Source organism: Podarcis muralis, chromosome 1, assembly GCF_964188315.1.
Source record: "Podarcis muralis chromosome 1, rPodMur119.hap1.1, whole genome shotgun sequence".
NCBI classification, from domain to species: Eukaryota; Metazoa; Chordata; class Lepidosauria; order Squamata; family Lacertidae; genus Podarcis; species Podarcis muralis.
This window is the reverse complement of record NC_135655.1, coordinates 135,809,053-135,830,703: the sequence shown is the minus strand read 5'-3', so window position 1 is coordinate 135,830,703 and position 21,651 is coordinate 135,809,053. Positions and strand designations below refer to the sequence as shown.

Sequence of the window (21,651 nt, the reverse complement as noted above, 5' to 3'; positions counted from 1 at the left end):
AAGAAGTATAAAACATCAACAGGAGGCTCTGTGCATATAAATCTTGGTTGGTGGCTTGCCCTCAAAAAATGAGATGTTGTTGTTTTCCCTATAATTTTGGCCTTTGTGTCCTGAAATCATTTTTGCTTTCAAAACATTTGTTCTCCTATTGACCTGTAGAAAACCTGTAGTGTCATGCACAGAAGCATGAAGAAGTTAGGTCTGTGCAGTTAGAAAACAGACCCCCAACTGCAGAAGTGGTGGAGAACAGGGGGCTGGCCGGAGAGTCATGTGATCTTCAGTGTGATCCCTTTGATGGATGGGCGGATGGACGGACACAGTGAACAAGATGGGAATGGCAAGCTGGGTTAGCCATTTTGTTTATGTGGTAGAATATAAAGTGTTAAAGAAAGAAGTCGGATTTTCAATCTCATTATGTCATCACTCATGATATTAAAAATGTCCTTTCCTACCCTCTCTTTTCCCTCCCCCTGCCCAAAACCGCACTGCCCCCTCCAGGATTGCTCCGGTGGCTCTCAGCATTTCCTGCTGATAGAAGCTGGCACTGTTGTGACTTTCCCTGCAGCATCAAAGCTGAATTGCTACGCAGAGAACTAGTTGGACAGCAGGCAACACCGCCACCGGCTTTTACTAGTATTCATTGGCTTGTCTGACCTCCTGGCCCTGCGGGTGCACAGAAAGTGAGAAATGCCAGCCTCCCTCCCTCCCTCCCTCCCTCCCCTCTGCTTCATTCACTCTTTACTTTTCTTTCTTCCCGGCTTCCTGGAACAAATGACTTAACTGTGCCTTTCCATTTGCAGACAACCACCTGCAGGAAGAACTGGCAAGAAAAGGAGAAGAGAGGGTAAGAAGAAGGGACAGAAGAGAAGGGAGACAGAGACGGAGGAGAAAGGAGAGTGCTGGTATATGGGTCCCCCATGACTTCCACGCTTTGGGGATTACACCACTGTGTTTCGGTGTCTGTAGGGTGGAGGGGGCAGCATTGTGCCAGGCTTCAGGGAGAACTCTGAGAGGTATTCGGGGTTCTCTGCCACAATGGGCCGGATCCTTCCATTTTGTTTGTAAAAATATTTTGTGCTGTATTCCTGCAGGTAGTCCGGGTGCTGTAGGGTACTCCGTGGGGGCAGGCTGTGATTCCAGTAACCTGGGTTGTCAAACGCCTTCTTGGGTTTCTCTGGAAATGGAAGCCCGTTTTTCTTCAGGTACTCTGCATTCTCGAAGGTGCCTGTGAAGGTGTTGAGGTACAGTGGCTCGTTCACATACTCATCCTCTGCTTTGGGTGGGCCATTTTGGCCGTTGTGATATTCTGGGTTGTCCAGTGCTTGAAGATCACCATTTTTCCGCCGAGAGACAAATGGGTTCTCCTCCACAGGATTCAGGTGATCTAGAAATTATAAAACCCATATGAGCCAAAGAAACAAACCACATCTGAATGGAACCTAATTTGAAACAAATTTGTTTTAATATTTCTATGTTGTCAAGCTGTACCATGATGGGTTACAAAAAAAGAATACCAGCTGATATTAGGAAGAAACAGATGAGCATTGTGCTGGTGAGTTGTTCCAAGTGGTTTAGTGGGCTGGACTTTAACAGACTTCATGAAGCAATGGATTGATATGAAAATGTTGCTAATTCCTAGCTAGAGAGAGAGTTGAGTCTGGGTGGGGGAATCTGTGGGCATCCATATCTTGGTTGTGCTGCCACTCCCATCAGCCCCATCCAGGATGCTCAAAGGCCAGGGATGATGGCAGATGTAACATCTGGGGGGGGGGGGGGCTACAACTTCCCATTCCTGAATTAGAGCTTCTTGGGTACGGATCTAACACCAGCTAGTCATACAACATAAAACTGCCCTGTCACTACTCTTAGGTTGAAATAACCTTAGGTTGACACAAACTGTAGCTTATTTCAGGTCAGTGAAAACAAACTGACAGGAGTAAAGTTTTGTGTGATTTTATGATATCTATCTACCTGAAAGAAAAGGCTATTGTTTACTTAATCACTATCCTCGGATCTTTATTCTCTAAGAGGATGTCTTTGGAGTAAAATTTATGCACCTTTACCTCTAACATCAGAAGCTTCTGCTTGTATGCACTCAGCCAGTCCCTTTCCATGAGGAGAGAACCCTGCTGCTGTAAAGTGGCCAGTCCTGGGATATTAACCTGCAAGGAGGCGCCTCCATTTCTCACAGAGCTGAGCCCAAAGTACGCACAGCTGATCTGAACTTTTCCAGCAGTGCTGAAAATGTCTCCTGTTTACATTGCTTATCCTCAGGGGAACAATAACCACCACTGCCATATAACGCTATCTGGCAGATTATGAAAGTGCCACTAGCACAATTAAAAAATAAACAACACCGTTACATAATACACGGGCCATAGAAAAATACAATAGCCTCAAGGAACAAACCTAGCTAACTCCACTCTCAAATATGAATATGTTGATTTAAACAGTGCAGGAAATCCCAGATTAAAATCCAGGAGGCATGCAGATGCTTAGCGAGGGAGGAAAGTCATTCTTCTACAACTTTAAAATGAAATACTTCATTTTAGAGAGAGAGGTGACCGAAAACTATCTGAATCAAGCTATCTCTCCTGGGTTAGAGATGTTACTGTAGCATTTTGGCTCAGGACATACGTGCACACTGACCTTCAGGTCTTTTCACACAGTACATCTTAGACAAGCCAAAAGCCTGTGGTCTGCAGAAACAAAAGTGTAAGAGAACTGTGGAAGCTCAGTGGGCTGTAACTAGCATGGCTAGAAGGTTAACTACAGGGGTGAGGACAAGAGGACAAGAAGGACATCTGCAGTGAGAAAGTCTCAACATGCTATGTTCAAAAACAAAATCTCGTTTCTGCACCAGGTTTTCTCCCTTCTTTCACATCTGTCCATGACTATAAGTGTCAATAATCTTTAAGATTGCTCTTTAGTAGTTTTTTCAATGTTTTCAGAGTGTAAGAGGTATGATGGCAGAGTAGTTCTAGACAGAGCAAATAGACTATAGCAGGTGTCAAGTAGGCACAGGTGAAGCTCACACTTAATGGATTAAGCAAGGTAATCATTCCAGTTTTGATTATTTACAATTCCAGATATTGAGGTTTGACCAGAGAGACTTGCATTCAACATAGATATACATAGATATGAAGCTCACTGCATGATTTTGGGCCAGTCGTGGGTGAGACTGGATAATTTCTCATTGAAATATGATCTAAGTCACTGAAGTCTGAAGTTAAGCCCCACAGTGATTTTACCGGAAGTGGACTCTTTTCTTTGGAGAAAAGCAATGAATTATCAGGAGTATGTCACTTTTCTCTCTATATTTTCATAGCCTTGTAAATCTGCACAGGGTAACCTCCCTTTATTTCTTACACTCTAATTTATCTAAATTTAACCTCTCCTTATCTTTTGCTAAGCTCACAATGTTATTGGGTAAATATCCCCTTCTCTTTGTGCAGCACAAATCCCTTTATTAGTATTGTCTTTGCCCTATAACTTATATCGAGGTGGAGCTCTTTAGAGAAAGAGTGGGGTTTAAACATTGATAATCAATCACCTCTGGAAGCCAAGCTGCTACTAGAAATTAGCCTTCAAAACCTTTAGATGCAGCTTAGGTCCTATTCCAAACCCAAAACCTTATGATTGCTATCACACGTATGTATCTACATACCTGTTTTGGGTTTTTCTGGCATTGGAGTCATGTATCCATCTTCATCCAGCTCGTTTCTTGGCCCCCGTTCAGGTATAAAAACTGTTGGGTCAGCGCTGTACCTCTGAGTGATGCTGTCTTCCTGTGAAAGGCTGGCCACTTGCTTCCGCAAGGTGCCATTGCAGCAAGTATCATCGCAGATCTCTGCAGCACTTTGCATGATGGGAAGTTCTGGTGCTATGCTTGGCATGGCAGCTCGGTATGGCAAAGGAATTACTTGTTCGGTAGCCAAGCTGCCGTCTCTGTAGATAAACTGGTTCTGTAAGAAACACAGACCACGACACGAGAGACTCATAAACGATTGTACTTGTGGGCTTTTGTGCATATAATATTACATTTTATTTTCATTTATTTGTTCAACTTGATTTTTCCTTTCCAGATATGCTTCCCTGGTATTCCAATTAGAATAGACCTCAAGTATCACAGCACACATCTTCAAAAGAAAAAACCTTACAGAAGACCTAGTAAAATTTTGCCAAAAATTCAAAAACTGAGGGCAAAATAGAAAATTCCAGGTTGACATTCTATTAAATTCCTTTTTAATGCAGTCATTTAGAACTTTCTGATCCATACATGTCAGTACTCTCCCTTGAATAATTCCCCCCCCCCCCCCCCAAGTATCATCTCTCCTTGTTTGCCTCATCATATTCCCACCAGTGCCTGGCTTCAGCAGTGGTTTTTTGAGTGTGTGCATATACTGCAAGAAATTCTGCCACTTTTACCAAATTCATTTTGTTTTCCCTACAGTTCCTTAGATGTTTCTCCCTAGCAGAAACCTCCCAAATCACCCCAAAAATTCCCTTTAGGTAAAACTCAGTGACAATTTAGACAGGTACATATCAGCATCACTCAGAAATTTTGCTTAGACAGTTCATATTGGCAGGAAATTCCACTTTTGCCACAGAATTTTGCTTTAAGCAAAACACTTTGGATACACTTTTGTTCCTGGGCCTAAACCTGCAGAGTACTGGCGCCTCTTATTTTTGCTGCCCATGGCAGCCATTTTGTGCTGGTACCCAAAGCACTTTTATGAGTATCAAGCCTCATTTTTTCAACAAAAAAGCACCGCAGCACAGTATCTAGTAAAGTAGCACGCATAGTTGAATTATCTTTGTTCTTTCAGAAATAAACTTTATATGGATATGGTTGAAATCTTTCATAGAAGGGTAGGGGATAACTTTCTTCTTTCTTGTGGGCTTCTGGAGATTATTAATCAGTTACTCTTGCAGGAATTACCTGCAACTTTTGGAGCTCATCATCTCAAGAAATTATCATAAAATAAGATTTTCTGATGATCTTATATTGTACTTCCTGTCATTTTGTGTGTAGCTTCACCACATACTTTAAGTCTATATAAAGAGAGTGATTTTATATACAACTGTGACCTATATAGGGCCTTAGTTCTTGTAAGTTTGAGAGGTGTTCTTTCTTACTTAACAGGTCATGGGGGTATTCTGAGAGGTGCTATTCCCTTTTGCTTATATTTGTTACAAATAAGGGATGTTTGGGTTTTTTGCAGAGGGGAGTTATTGGTGCTTGTCCATTATTTTGACCATTATTTTGTTTAATGAGGTACTGTTTATTAGTATTATATGTCCATTTCCCCCGGTATTAGTTATATATTTTTTCTGTAACTGCTACAATGCCCTAATAAAGAACTTGGTACTAAAAATGCACTGGTATTGAAACTCATACCTTTTTGGATCAGTAACACAGACTCTTGCCTCTGCATATGTTGGAGAGAGACTGAAAAAGGGAATAATCTAAACTAGCTATTGAAAACTGCCCATCTTTCATTTCCAGCATAAAACAAACATCTTAATACAGCAAATTTAAAATCAATTGGCATCTGTTATGTGTCACCTTCTTTAACTTATGAAGGAAGATTTTTCAAACTTCAGAGATATTAATTATAAATTAAGACATGGGCACCTCTCCTTGGGGCATTCCAGTATCTGATAACTGATCAGAATGGACACACACACACACACACACACACACACACACAGGCAGGGTAAGGCCTCTGTCTCAGGTGGCCCTAGTCCCTGAGGCAGCATCCCTGTGGGCACCCCACCTGCCCTGCTGCTTCCGCTGCCAGCACTGGTGCCCATTTTAGGTGAGATCTCGCCAAAATCAGGTGGAATCTTGCAGATCATGCGAGACCTCATCTGAAATTGACACCAGTGCCAGCACTGCTTCTCTGCCGGCAGGGGTGGGTGGTGCAGAAAGTGGCAGCAGGGCAGGGTGGCACCTCCCATTTTGCCACAAGCGGTGCCACTCCTGCACACACCCCTAATTCAATGAGAAATGCAAGTAGCACATCCAAACTTACAGAGGTCTCCCCCTCCCCCCAGCAAGATGCCTTTAGGCTCGAGAGTGGCTTCCTAATCCGTCTGTACTCCCTTGTTTTAAATCATAACAATTTCTGGTTATCAGGAAAGCTGAGAACGTAACTGACTAATGAATTAGCAACACCTGACAGTAAGGTAAAATAGGAACTTATTCTGAAGCAGATATTAAACCCTGGTGATGTTTTATTTTGTAGAATTCCAAGCTCTCAGTAGAATTTCCACTGAGATCAGAGAGACCACTCAGTCCCTCAAGAACATGGTAAGTTCTGGAACTAGAACTGACGAAATGGGTGAGAGGCACTGTCAGAGCTGCCCCAGGTCCCAGCTCACAGAGGACCAACGCCAGTCCGTTGCTATATTAAATAGTCTTTATTGAAGTTCAGTTTCTCATTTACAGCCACGGCGCGCAGCTCTACGTCTTAAACCCTAGACCGCTGAAGCTCCGTCTGAGTCTCCTCCCCCCAGACACCAGTTTAAGACCCTAGCCTTGCTCCACCTCTTCCTTTGTTCTTTCCTCCTCTGGGTCCGCCTGTCCGCCGGGGTTTTCCCCTTTCTAGACTCTTCTGACGCTGAGTCCCCCGAGTCTTCCCCCTCCCTCCGGCGGGCTTTAGGACCTGGTTCCCAATCCGGGCTTCCTGCTGTCCCGCGCGCCTGTACATTTGAACTTGGCGCGCGCGCCCAGCCTGCCACCTTCCTTCTGACCGTTATACTGCTCCTGTCGCTGCTCCCCTCTTCGGGGACGCTAGCTGGGCCTGACTCCTCCTCCCTGCTTGCGGGAGGAGACGCTGACTCTGACCTATGGGACTCTTCCCCCCCACTACGCTCTGGTGGGGAAGCTGGCCCTGATTTCCAGCTACTGCTCTGGGAGTCTCCGCTGGCCCCCTGCTTCTGGTGTGTCCCCCCTGGGACCCCCCTTGCCCTGGCCATCGGCGCCCCCTTCTGGGAATCTTCTGATTCACTGGAGAGGCTCATGGAATCTCTCGGGTCACTGTCATTCTCCCCTCCGCTGCCCTCAGATTCTACCCCTTCGCTCTCCATTTCCTCTCTCCCCTGTGCCTCTGCTCCTGAGCCCCTGACAGGCACGTGATGGAATTTAGAAAGAAAAGAGAAGGAATGAAATGTTTTTAAAAAGACAGACAAACCCCTAATTGATGAAGGTTGATTGGGAAATACTTACTCCTGACATAGGGGCGTAGGCAGGAGGAGGGCTGTGTCCAATTTCACTCTAATAGGAAAGAAAAATGGAATGATGGATATAGTAAGAGGTCGCATGAATGAAAAGAAGTCACATGAGCTCCATGAATCAGTGAAGAAAAAACATGCACATTGGTGAGATTTACTCAAATCTCAGTCAAATTCAGCCCTTGATGCTCAGGGAAAACTCCCTAGGGAAAGGAATCCAAAAGCAGTTTTGCGTGAACTCAAGGTCTGGAGGGTTTGACTGGGAAATGGTTGAGATAAGGCTGAAAAGATGGGAAGGAGTTGCAGAAAGAGTAGCAGGCATGCAGCTTTTGTCCTCAAACCAAGAGTCACATGGAACGTCACCAAGTATTGACCCACCTGATCTAAAAAGGAAGGGTTTGTTGCCCAAGAATGAAAAGAAAGCAAGGACCGAATTGTCAGAATCTCTTATGTGGCAAATATTGATTAGACACACAAGCAGAACTGTCCTAAGATAGGTTTTCAAATGGTAAAAATTTAAAGTGGCATAAAAACCTAATGTGGTAATAGCCAGGGAATATGCAACCCGACTTCTTGATACCGTTTTCAGATTTTTCTTTCAGTAAATATTTTCAGGTGTGTGTGACAGAGAGACACACAGAGAACAATACCACAGACCAGACTACGTTTCCTAAGCAGCATTTAGAATGTAAAATGATTCATGTAATGGAGTATGTGGCATGAGTCCATCTTGGCGGTCTCTTCACTCTTCTACTTCAACCCTTTTTCAGGTTGGGGTTGAAATGCAAGTCGGTAGAGCATGAGACACTTAATCTCAAGGCTGTGAGTTCGAGTCCCACATTGGCCAAAAGATTCCTGCATGGCAGGGAGGGGGTTGGACTAGATGACCCTCGTAGTCACTTCCAACTCTACTATTCTATGTTTTGAGGGTCAAGAGGGCAATAAATGAAATTCTGTCGACATCCATTCAGATGCAAAAGAATGGCCCACTTTGTTTTCATTCATCACTTATTGATGTTCACCATCCTTCTAATATAGAATCATAGAGTTGGAATAGACCACAAGGGCCATCGAGTCCAACCCCCTGCCAAGCAGGAATAGTCTCTTCCTTTGTAATGATTTGATACTACTTGCATCTTTGTTCTGTACTACAGTAAACAGACTACAGGGCCAAACTAAGTGTGGTGGTGGCCTCAATCAAGAAGGTAAGGTCAGTGGTAGAGTCTGGATTAAAAAGCAAAAATGATGCATGGATGAGAAGCAGGGAACCCCCTGCCCCCAGTGGCTTATCTCTTCATTTTCTCACCCAAATATTCTTCTCAACCAAGGTCATACACCAAAAGTTGACTTGTGCATGCAGAAGGTCTCTCAAAATCCGCCATCCTACTTGTGGGCAAACAAACTGAGGAGGATCATTTCACTCAGTTTCTCTGGGGAGAGGAGACATTCCCCAAGAGTTTCTCAGAGTGAGATTTACTGTTAGTAGCAATAATACCAACCTACCTCACAAACAGCATTGCTGTGAGGATAAATGATTCTAGGTGCTGCAATACACATTTTAATGAATAATACTACTGGTATTGTTTTAGAAAGAAGGCAGAAAAAGATCAGAATTATTGCGGTGGGAGCAGCTTTTCCAGACAAGCAGCAACTCCTGCTATGCATTGCTCAACAAGCAGCCTGCCTAAATAGTTATACACCTAGTGAGCTTCCTGACAGATCTGTGAAGTGCAGAGTTGTCTCAAGGAGGAAATTTCATTTTATTAGCCTGCTAGCAGACCACTGTTTCTTAACAGTCCCAGGCAATAGGGTTGCATAAGCAAGCAAGTAGCAGAATAATTAGTGTCATATTCTAATGACGTGACCCCCCCCCCAAAAGTCCTGTGGAGCCTCTCTTTAACCCTGGTATAAAGCCTTGATATAATATAAAGTCTGTGTGAGTCTTGCCAGACATAGTCCCTGCTCTCTGCCTGGCTCAGTTCTACCTGGTTTGGAACAGACTCCAACTACAAAGATGGCTGCTGATGGTGCCTAGAGTCTTTCATCGGTTTCAGGTCCTGGATAAGCCAAAACCTTAGTTTTGGCCCTGAGAACACTTAACCCTCCTGCCAGCTAGGGAAACATTTCCTTGCATTATTCATTTAAACAAATGACATATGGGGAGGGGGGAAATACTACATTTGTGAAATGCACTTGGAATACTTATGGTTTTGTTGTACCTATATATTGATGGTTTGTTTACTGTTCTCTTGTGAGCTGCTTTGGGCATAATTTTGAAGAGCAGGAGGCAAATAAACTTCAGGATGATTATTTATAAGGTGTTTGCTTCTGTGGCTTCACTGTGCACAGAACTACCATGTAATAATTCATTTAATAACTTTTAAACAATAGCATTGCTTTTTTCACAAAATTCATTTCTTTCAAATTTGTAGTCTCCATTCATAAAATCAATTGAAGGCTGACTTTCAAACTCGGGTGATTGCTTTTTAAGAAAGGGGGATAGGATATAGGGTACAAGCAAAGCAGTAGTCTTCATTGAGAATCCTTCAGGAGTACAAGAAAATATGCACAGATAAATGCATTTGGTGTGGTCAAAAACTGAGAACTTACTCAGACTTGCGGGAAGAGAACATGGTGTAGTTTTCATGGGAAAAGAAGAGTCCAGAATGCCAAAAGCTGCTTGAACATATAAGGGAGAAGTCTACCCTAGCAACCTTCTCCCTGGCATGCTAACTTTCCACATGAAAGGAGGCTTTGACACATAGATCATGCTCTGACAACTACAGAATGTACACTATGGAATTCAATACCATAAGGTGTAGTGCCAGACACCAACTAGGACATCTTTCAAGGGGGACTCGTGAAATCCATGGAGGACAAAGCCTTCCATGGTTACTACTACCTCTGATGGCTCTATTACCTCCAGTGACAGACAGTTGCTGAGCTCATTTTGGAAACCAATCCTAGAGTAGAAGGCCTTTGGTCCAGCAGAGCTTGCCATTTGCTCTTAATCCACCAGAAGCATTCTCAGGTGGCTCAAAGTTCTCTGTGGACTTCCTTCTTCACTGTTTGAATCACCTTTCAGAAAGGTACCATTACTAGTTGCATAAACCTTTTGAAAACATGATGATTTGTGAGGAAATACAGTGATGGTTCCCATGCCAAATAAGAGCTGTGGGGAGGGAGGTTCTTCGTTGGGGCTGCAGTGTTAACCAGTCTTCATCCTGACTGTGCTCCCCACATCACTACATACTTGCTATTTAAAGAAGGTTCAGACAACTGCAGGGGGCATATTCACCATCACAACGTTTAGTCAGTGACCTGCCAAGCTCTACACTCCTGCTTCAGCTTTTGTGTGTGTTTGGTCATTAAGTGATAAAAGTGCCATAGTCACAATTCCAAAAAAAGAATGCCAGGAAACAGCTGAAGCACAGATTAAATGCAACATAATTGTTTCTTAAATGTCGTTAAATTGCTTCCTAATTACAATGCAATGCCATAATTTTGGAAGCCTCAAAAATACCTATTTGTACTTAAGACAAAAAAACAAAAAGGAGACCAGATTCCCACCCCCGCTCCATCCGCCTTCTCTTGATTGTGAGCATGGGTTCTGGAGGGAAAGGTGAATAATTTCTCACCAGCTAGAAAATTATGTATTGGCAGGGGAAGGGTTGGTGTTGAGTGAAGCAACAGGTTGAAGCAATATTCTTGAATTACTACTATGCAATGCTTTTGACAGGCTAGGAAACAGAGGTGCTGCATGCCTGGGGTGTGTGCTCCCACAAAGGCTGGTAGGAAGTGGAACCCAGTTGCCAAGGCACTGCTCCCATGTAGCAAAACCAAGACACTGAAATCCAGGGGGTGATGATTAACCTTTAGCACTGTAAACCAACAAACGATGGTGATACTAAATAGTAAAAAGAGAGCTTTGCCTGGGGCAGTGTGGGACAAGAGAATGGTGGCTGGGCACTGAAGACATCTTGCTATGGCCACTGTGACAGCAGGTTGTTAAGGGAGATCGGGTTTCTTAAGGGAGGAAAAAGGAATAACTGTGAAGCCGTTGCTAAAGATGAACTGTTCTCCTCCAATTCTGTTCCACCTGTCCAGTTCAGGAGCCAGAGTTTGCTTGCCCTCCCCACACCCATAGTAACTTCACTGATCCTTTTCCCAGCTCTTGTATCATTTATAAAGTGCCTAAAATATTAAAGGCAAATGTAGCCATCTTAAAATCAAAGCAGCGCCTTTGCTGGCAGGCTATTATCTACCCGACCTGACTACAAATTTTAGTTAATATAACCTTAAACTTATAATTAACTACCTTTCCATTCTATTGAATGGGACAGGGACTTCAGTGCAAGAAGGGGAGTGAGTGTAAACAAGATGGGAGTGGGAATTGAGTGGCTGGGGGGGGGATGTGTAGAGAGAAACATGTTATGGTCTGGATAGGTTATTTCCTGGTTCACACTGAGGAGCAACGGGAAGAAACAAGGGCAGCCCATAGAACTCAATGGTGGACTGGGCACATTCACATTAGCCCCCCCCCCAAAAAAAACCCACCCAAAATTGGTGGGGGGTTGGGTGAGAGCAAAACAGGCCAATAAGAACTGAGCATGCTCAGTATGCACAGAATGCTGACTTTTGGGTGGGTAGGAGGAAAACCTGGGGCAGGGCGAATGCAATGGAGTGGCGAGACAGAATCACGTCCCACTGCAATGTTTTATTACAGAGGCATCTTACCTACTTTGTTTTTCTGGGGTCAATAGTGTCCTACTACTGTGCTCGTATCATCAAGTTATATGTTCCTTAAATGTCACTATCAGCGCCATTCATGATTCTAGTCCACAAAAGCTCATGTTGCAATAAATGTGCTAAAGGTACTGCAATATGTTTTGAGGGATTACCCTGGGGAACATTGCTGCTTTGGTTGTTTACCATGCTGCTGTTAGGTCCATAAACGTCAATAAGATCCCCTCAGGAAGCTGCCTTCTCATACGGAGTTAAACTGTTGAGGCTCAGTATTGTCTCTACACAGACTGGCAACAACCCTCCGGGGGGGGGGTCTCTCCCACTCCCACATGGAGATGTCTGGGAGTCAATGTGGGCCCTTCATGCAAAGCATATGCTCTCCCATTGAGCCCCAGCCCTTCCCAGCACATGGCTAGGCTCCTAGATTTGGATCTCAGCTATACCCAAGAAGGACAGCTTTTTGAGAAGCAGTGCTGGAGCATATATTTGCCCAGGTTCATCCAGGAAACAGACACATGTTTTACGTCTTGTAGGGAAATGTCACTTTGGTCAGGAAATGCAATTGCTGCTGAGCTGAAAGCCTAAGAAGTGCACCGATGGAGCTAAAGCACATGTCCGTGCATTTGCATCAGGACTTCAGTCTGCACTGGAACAGCCACCCAAATCGTTCTTCTGCATGGCCCCTCCCATTATACTCTGTTGCCTTGGATCAGAGCTTTGTCCCCATTATCATTCAGGGCTGGTTTCTCTTGCTGCTTCCCTTCCTCCATGGCTACACGTCCTCCCTGTGGCGATAGGAAAAAGGATCCTCCTTCAAAGCTGCATTTGCTGCTTTTGAGGCAGCTGGAAACACAGGAGATCAGTGCCTCTGACGCTTACCATGTAGCATTGGGGGGGCGTCTTCAGGACACAAGCGTCCACAGCTCTCATTCATCGCTGCTGCAAACCTTGTATTCCCTAGCTTTGTACTTTTGCACAAACATTTGCTGTTCAGCTGCTCTGAAGCTGTTGGGGGATACAGACACATCTGAAAAGTGACTGCATAATTGGTGTCACTTTCTGTTAGGGATTGTATTTGATTGCCTGCTAATTTCACACTAGACGAGAGGGCTGCGATTTTCTCAGCAAAGGTTAAAGAATGACTATTTCAGTGGAGCTGTATGAAGATATGCACTACTGAAACGAGCAAAGACAAAGATCTGAGCTCCCAACTGCCAGGATTTCTCACCCTCCTATGCCTGCTTCAGTATCTCGTGAACAATTAAGTCCTGCTTGTCCGGCAGTATATTTGCCCTAATTTGCAAAATTGATATACAAAATTTGCATATACAGAAGAAGATAAATGAGGTAATGGAACCAGGCACCTAAGGCTTTAATTGACAAGGAAATCATTAGATGTGTCCCTGTGAAATCTCAGGGTTCAGATTCAGATTAGCAGCTTAAAATTCAGCGAGGCACCTCCCTCCCTCTCCTTTGCACTGTGTTGTTGACATCATAGGTGGGGTGGGGATGGCTTCACCCAATGAACATCATTTTCCCCCCCTTCTGTGCCCATGCAATCACTCCTGGAACTCCTGTTCACGAAACTCTCATCCATGTATGCATCTGCGGATGCGCGATGACCGCCTCAAATGTTCATATCACTGATCATTCCATATCCGGTTTTCTATTCAGACTGAAGTTGGTTTGAGAAAAACACATTATACAGCTGTATTTGTCAGGAAACGACAGGACTGATATGGCGTGTGTGAATTCAGCCTTGAAAACTAGCAGTGGGAGCACACTAGATGCAGAGTAATGTGGAGACACCATAAGGTTCTATACTGTACTTTGCTTCACCGTTAAACTCATTGGGTCAACCATTCTCTCAGCCTAACCTATCCCATGGCCTTGTTGGGAGTGTAAATGGGGGTATGCGCACCACCCTGAATAGCCACTCTTTTGCAGACATAAGAATGTGCTGAATGTGGAGGTTCTATTTGGCTGTCATGGCTAACAGCCACTCATAGACCTATTCCAAGGCTGGATTTAGGGGCAGATGGCCAGCATGGGGGGGGGTGCCAGTTCACATGGCATAAATAAATGCACAGTTTCTGATCCTTGCATACAAATTTGTCATCTTCTGCAGCAGGAAATAATCCGGCATCAACTCTTAAAATGTGCTATATATGAAATAAGACAAAAGAGTGAGATGCTCCTTGCCTAGGGGGCATTTGTCCTAGACTATGTATCTGTCTTCCAGAATCCCCCACACTTGCTTGTGGGGCTTAATGTTGGGTTTCAGGCTCCCTCAGCATGGTGCCCTCGGCGTGTTCTGCACTACAATTCTCATCATCCCTAACCGTTGGTCTTGCTGGCTGGAGCAGAAGGAAGTAATAGTCGAAAACCTCTGGAAGGAAACAGGTGGAGGAAGGCTACAGTATTTCCACAAAAGTGACAGGGAGGGGGTTAAAGTGAAAATTTTGAGGAATCTAAATTCCTGAATTATTTGGATCAATGGCTTCTGCACCAGTATTTGCATTATTGTAAATCTCGGCTTGATTTTGTTTGATTCAGCATTCTGCACGATGAGGAGCCCTGCTCCTGAGCAATGCAACCTTTGGGGAAGTGTGTGGCACATAGCCCAAGCAGCTCTCAGATGCTCTGCTTGACCATTTAAGAAATGTTAGGCCATAGCTCCTAAACTCTAACCCACAGAAACAATTCATAGGAAGCATGTCAGGAAAAGTCAATGAACCAAGTCCTCCTACCCTGGCAAGACGATATAGCTGCTCCACTAAGTTGAAAGATTTCAGAAAGAGCTCTGTGTGGAATAAGGACAGCTGGTTTATGCAAGTGGATCTGTGTAATATCCTACAGATACCCAAGTGGAAAAGCAGATAGAAAATACAATGCAGAGCCGTCCCATCAGCTCAGAGCAAATATTTCAAAGGAACAGGCTGGTATTTACAGCAGATCTGAACTGAACTGAAATTCAAATTGGAGAAAGCTCCCTGGAGGGGACCCACACCTCTTCCCAAGAGCCACATTGTTTTCTTCTGAATATGGAACAAAAAGCAGACAGACGCTGCCTTGCTTAGGAGAACCTAAAAGAAGGATATTTCAATCCACATCCAAAGGAGACAGGGACATTTCCCACCCCCCAAAAAAGAGGCATAGCAAAATGGAATATATGAATAAAGCAAAGGGGAAAGGACCTTCCCTGCATGTTTTTGCATTCTTTTCATGAAAGAAATAATGAGCTAGATAACGAGCCAGCAGGCTGTGGGGGGAGAAACAAGGGGGAGTGGTGGAGTGTGTCCATGGCTCGCCATTCCCTGAGCACTAATTGCAAGAAATAGGCCACAGCCATGCAGCTCCTGAGCTCCATGCCTGCTCTTGCCAATCTGAATAGGGGGGGGGCAGGAACAGCAGGACCCTCCCCACTCTCCACCTCACAGCTCCTGAGCAGCCTTACTCTCCTGGCTGGTGCTGGGCCAGGACTGAGGACTCCAGGGGAACAGGAACAGAGACTCAAAGAGACCTGCTGACCAGTTGGCCTCTGGCTCCCTTATTCCACTCTCGCAGGCTGTCAGAGAGGGCCGGCGAAGGTGGTGATGCATTACATTAAATATATTTCCAATCAAAGAAACTGTCATACGCTGACCACAGTGGCAGTAGCACTGGGAATGCTTCCACTATTTCATACACCCTGACTCTGTTTTCAAGGAGAAGTGCTTGCTTCTGTTAGCTATCCCTGTTCCTATTTTGTCCTAATTTCCCCCCTTAAATTATTATTTTTATTATTATTCATTTTGTTTCTATACCGCTTTATATATTTTAAGAAAAGATCTCAAAGCCATTTACGACACATTAATACCTCAAATAAAATAATTCAGAATAAAACAGTACTGCAGAAAGTCAAATAAAGCATGCATTTGAAGCCACAAAGATTTCGAGGTAAAACTGGAGGTGCTATTAGGGTGTGCATGCATGCAGCCAAGTGCATTAGCTTCCACTTCCTCAATGTTACTGAATGTGCTGAGTTGCAGAAGCTAGTCTAAGGAAATTGTAGCCAGATCTATGATGAGATTAAAAATGCAATCCCATCCTTGGTTTATGCCCACCCAATGAAGATGTGGAGTGGTAAAGCCCAGAGATAAGAGGAAAGGTCTTCTTCTGGATCAGGAATTGGGTAAGTGGCAGCAAGCAATGGAACAAATGGTAAGTTCTCCCAATAGAGAGATGTAGAAAGCAGAGTCCCCAAGAATCGGCATTGGGACCTGCGCTTTTTAACTTGTACATAAACCGTTGAGAGTTATTGGGTAACAGGCAGGTGGCCAAGTTCGCTGAAGATACTAAATTGTTCAGGGGTGTTAAAACCAAGAATGATTATGAAGAGCTCAAAAAGGATCTCTCCAAACTGGGTGAATGGGTGGCAAAACGGTAAATGCAATTCAATGTAAAACAAGTGTAAAATGATGCAAGTTGGGGCAATAATTTTAATTTCACATATATGGCTCCTGGGACTGAAATGGCAGGGAGTGACCAGGAATGAGACCTCGGGGTCATCGTGGATGGCTCAGTGAAGATGTTGAAGCAGCGGGCAGCAGCTGTGAAAAGGGCAGCTTCAATTCTAGGGATCACTGGGAAAGGAAAGGAAAATAACTCTGCCAGTAGCATAATACTATTATACAAATCGGTGGCGCAACTGCATTTGAAGATACTGTCATACCAGGGAACTCTCATGACCGCACCCTGTGAGCATGATATTCTGGCGCAGGTGTGGGGAACCTTTGCCCTCTAGGTGGTGTTGCTCAAGTACGACTCCCATATCCCTGGCCACTGACTGTGCTTGCTGCGGCAGATGGGAGCTGCAGTTCAGCAACAGAGGTCCAAAGGCTCCCCACGCCTGCCCTAGTGTTTCTCTTCCCTGTTCCCAGCAGGGCTCCCAAGCCATGGAGTTGGGAGGGCATTGTGACGGGAATGCACGCATTTGCTCCGGCACATGGCTGGTGTGTGCATGCACCTGTCAAAGGAGTGGCCGTCTGCAGGTTGTTTGTGGGGCCAGAAGATTCAGGTCCTAGGGTGACTGACGCCAGTTGTCTGGGCCTGTGCATGCTAGTGAGGGGTGTGTGGTTTCCTTTGCTGCTGCAGGGCTGTAATCCTGTACGCAAGGGGAGCAGAAAGATGTCACAGGGGAGATTTGCAACTCCTACGCATGGGAATGAGAGTTACTGAAGAGTTTCAGGGAAGCGAGAACTGGGTAGAACTAGGTTCAAATAGGGTGAAGAATAGCATCTGCTGCCTTGAGGTCCTCGGAGGGCAGATGGAATATAAATGGAAGAATTAATTAATTCTGGGCCTGGCTACTGTGTGGACATCCTCATCATGGAAGTATATGACTTGGATGTCATATTCTTGGCTCTCGGGGTCTCCATGATTGCCACTGGCAGGCCTGCGGCTACGATCGCTCTTGACAGTGATATTCCTTTACTGCTGGGAGTCTATTGGATTGGATATTATGGTTGGAGATTCTGCTACAGTGACACTCCCACTCTTTTGCACCCCCTCACATCCTTTTCCAGTTTGCATAATCCCTTGCATTATTATTATTATTTTAATGTGGCATGAGGAATTTTTTATTCTGAAAGTGTAGCCCAGAGGAAAAAAGTTTGAGAACAACTGCTTCACACTGATCCTCCCATCCTGTCTAAATTTAAAACGAAACGAAAAGCCTTGTGATATCTCGAGGGCCATACATGGCCAGGCTCCTATATTTTTAGGCCCTGGAGTTGGCAGTGAAACCAAGCTCTGCAGTAGGATTGGAGTTCTGAACTTTAGAGTGGGGGGGAAATTCCTCAAGAGGGAATCAAAAAGGTAACATGTTTGTGATGTGCTGCGAGGAGGAGATGGGTTGGAAGCACAAAAAAGGCTTGATGAACGCCTTTCACCTGCCCCTTCCCTCCTTTCCCTGTTTCCCCCCAGTCTACTTTACACAGTAATCAAAGGATATTCTGAGCCTCTCAAAAGCCATCAGCCCTCATTGAGAATGAAATAGAGCACATCTTCTCCAAAGCCTTTAGCGCAGCAATCATTACAGCATGTTGACTGGCCTGAACAGGGGAGCTCTTAGAGATGGGTCTGCGGGGGGGGGGGGGCTGCGAGAAGCCAGCCTAGACATGTGAATAGAAAGTTGATTATAATCTCCCCAATTTTATGACAGTTGTTGGGGGGGGGGGCTGGTTAAAGAAACCCATAAACGGGCACTCCTGGCCTCTTAAAGGAAAGAATGGTTGCCTTGATGAGATTTTCTATTTTTCAGGTGTTAGAAGAGTTTGGGAAATCTACTGGTAATATTACTTTACAAAAAAGAATGAAAGATTTGGAGAGAAAATAATCATTAACATTTTAAATCTAAATGTTATTTTCACCCCTGGGCCCCTGCCTTTGTTTCCTATACTATCACTGATTATTCCTTAAGAAAAACAGGGAATAATGAGGAAGGCAGTTTCCTGGGTTTTAGCAAAAATATATTTTCCTCCATAGCATTGCAGTAAAAATATATATGGCTCCTTTATATAGATTATATATGATTATGTATTATACTTACACCCCCCCCCACACCCCAGCTCTTCTCACACCAGATTGTTCAGACCAATTCAGACAGTGCCATTTTTCTCTTCAGGAAGGAAACCCACAACATTGTGCTGGTTTGTGGCTTGTACTATATACTGCTCACACATGCATTTCCGCCGCGTGTGCTATCAAAGTAGTCATTGCAGTGGGCCTGTAATAAACCTCCTGCTCTCATGCTGGTTGCCTGGGCCTCGTAGATGTCAAAGTTTGAGGGGAGCCAGGATGCTGCCTTCTACAACTCAGACCATCGGTCTGTCTAGCCCAGCACTGATAGTTGACACCAGTCTGGCTGTGGCTCCCCAGGCTGTGAGACAGGGATCTTTCCTCGCACTACCTGGAGATGCTGTGGACTGAACTTGGGATTTTAAATGAATATATACAGCGCCTTACACTTTAGAAACAACATCACAGTGCATGGAATCCTTTACACACAAGGCATATGTTCTACTCCTAAACCATGGCCCTTCAACTAGAATCCTAAGGTGATAAGATGGAGGATCACATTTTTGAAGGCTTTAACTTTTTTTTTTTAAAGCAAATTACCCTGCAAGTAAAAAAAATCAAGCCCTTCGGGTAGAAAGGCTCTAGTCAGCCCGTTCTTGTCAGTGCTGATTTGTCCTTGAAGTTGCTGGTTTGTTGATTATGTGGGCTTGTGAGTAGCTCTATCCAGTTCAAGAGTTGAGAGCATTAAAAAAAATAAATTAGAATTTTAGTCTTACAGTTTGCTAACTCTAGTTAAACTGAAAAGCAGCTATCAAGAGGCAACCTGACAGAACTGACTCTAAGTAAGAGGTTACTTAGACAGTGCAGCCCTTGTCAGACCTTCACATCTACTGCCCTCTAATGCTTTACAACTTAAAATAGGAAGATTGGAAGCTGCCTTAAACCAGGCTATTTGTCCATCTATCCCGGACTGCCTACAGTGACTGGCAGCAATGCTCCAGGGTCCCTGGCAAAGGCTTCCCACATCACCTGCCACCTGAGATTCTTATAACTGGTAACCCCATGATTTGAACCTGGGACCTTCTGCATGCAAAGCATGCAAAACAATCATCAAAATTACAATCAACAGGAAAGACTACCACGACCACAATACCTCATCATAGCACTTTCTCTCTAACTTAAGAGTTTTATTCTCTGCTTCACACCCAATAAGTGGGATTTGTTCCATGTACAAAGAGCAGGAAGAAGGCTGGCACCAGAGAGAGGAAGGGGCAGGAATTTGTTGTGGCTCAGAGACCAGCCAAAAAGGCCACTGACCCAGCAGTGCCTTTGCACGGAGGACAGAACAAGGCCAGAGGGGTCATGAGATCATGCTCTGTTTGTATGTGTCCTTCATTCAGGCTAATGGGACTCAGGGAGAGAAGGACCTAAGAGCCCCCCAAATCCTGGTGCCAGCATTGGCAAAGAAATTCCTCTTTTTTAAAAAATCCATTCAACTAATGGGATAGTTTAATGAGACATTCATTTTTATTCCTATTTTAGATAAAAAAAATAATCTCTAGGAAAGAGTTCCAGACCCTTTAGATGTCAACTTTCCATGCCTGCTTTACTAAAGAGCACAGAAACTTTGCCATAAAATTTAATTTTCCAGTAACAATGAACATAAACTGCTTAAGCTGCATCAATTTATTCACCATTCATGATAATAGCGCCAATTATAATGGGCCCATTTAATGTTAATGTTCATTAGAGCAAACAAGGGTATATCCAAGTTACCAAAAGGAAACAGAATTTCAGGGCAAACATGTGGACTGAGTTTTAAATGCATTTCACTTGTTTTGTGTATACGTCCTACAACCACCAGTTATTTAATTCTGAAAGTCTATGTTATTCTAAAAGGGACTTCTATGAACACAGGAAGCCAGACCATTGGCTCCTTCTAGCTCAGTACTGCTTTCTATGGCTGGCCCTTTCTGAGCCCTGCTACTTGGGGCCTTTCGCGGAGAGGTGGACAACTTTTTCCTTCTGAGGACCTCATGGCAGGTTGGGGAGGGAGAGGGCCTTCTCGGTGGCTACGCCCAAACTTTGGCACTCCCTCCCTAGAGAAGCTAGACTGGCTCCCTCCTCCTTGTTGTCCTTCCGATTTCCTTGTGCCAACAGGCTTTTGAGAACGGACTGCTTTCAATGAAGAGGCCGTGCTGTTTTTATTGTAATTATTTGTATGTTTTAAACGGATTTTGTATATGTATATAGTTTAAATTCTATCAATGCTTAATTGTTTGCTATTTTTTTCCTATGCTTTTAGCAGTTCTTATTTTTATCTTTAAGCCGACTTGAGTCCCATCAAGGAAAAAAGGTGGGGTATAAATAAATATATAATAGTAATCCTATAGTATTAGTGGTGAAGAGACACGGAGCCAAAAGTACACAAGGTCTGACCCCAAGGGGTGTAGGGCCAGCCCATTTTTCTTTCTGCTAATCGTCCCCTCTGGTTTTGAAGGAGCTTCAGGTGAGACAGCACCTGCCTTCCAGCCCCCACATGCAAACAGGGCTCCATAGAAGGATCCTATTCAGCTCTCCTCCATACAACTGCTCAAAACTGCCTCTTTACTCCTCTTCATCTTCCAAATGGTCCTAAACTGCATTGCCGAAAGAGCTTCTTTCTCAGTCCACAGCCAACTGTATTTCAGTTAGGGAAACCAGCAATGGAGCCCCCCCCCCCCCCATGAGGCAACCATGCACGCTCTACAGACACGCTTCCAGGAACATATCAAGACCAGTTTGAAGACCACTGCCCAATAAACTCCTCTGAGCCCACCTAACAAGGAGTGCAGTATGCCCACCACTGCTGCCTTCCTTGAGTGTATTGGGAAAGTGCTGGCCTCCTGCATCAGTGGAGAAGCTGCTCTGTTGTACTCCCAGTTAAACATGAAGTTAAACCATCATGATTAAAGCATACTTACCTTACAGTGGCTTGCTCACAATACATTTGTGCAAATTATTACTTTGGATTGTTTTCAGCTAAATAATTTTGTTCACTAGCCCTGGTAACATCTAGGCAACATGTTATACATTGGGCTGCCTTTGAATATAGTTCAGAAACTA

The 21,651-nt window shown here is 44.3% G+C and overlaps 1 protein-coding gene across 6 annotated transcripts in view; it reads right to left on the bottom strand.

Annotated features, from left to right (window-relative positions):
• Positions 1 to 708: 708 nt before the first annotated feature.
• ERBB4 (erb-b2 receptor tyrosine kinase 4) overlaps positions 709 to 21,651 on the bottom strand; it is a 760,363-nt gene continuing 739,420 nt past the window's right edge. For 3 of the 6 annotated variants that reach the window (XM_028704728.2, XM_028704748.2, XM_028704734.2), the window contains 3 exons: positions 7,235 to 7,282; positions 3,668 to 3,965; positions 709 to 1,384 (listed from right to left, as the gene is read on the bottom strand). In XM_028704728.2, the coding sequence (XP_028560561.2) occupies positions 939 to 1,384; positions 3,668 to 3,965; positions 7,235 to 7,282 (792 nt within the window). In that variant the 3' untranslated portion in view covers positions 709 to 938. The remainder of the gene's footprint in view (positions 1,385 to 3,667; positions 3,966 to 7,234; positions 7,283 to 21,651) is intronic. The other 3 variants (XM_028704741.2, XM_028704762.2, XM_028704755.2) reach the window with 1 other exon arrangement.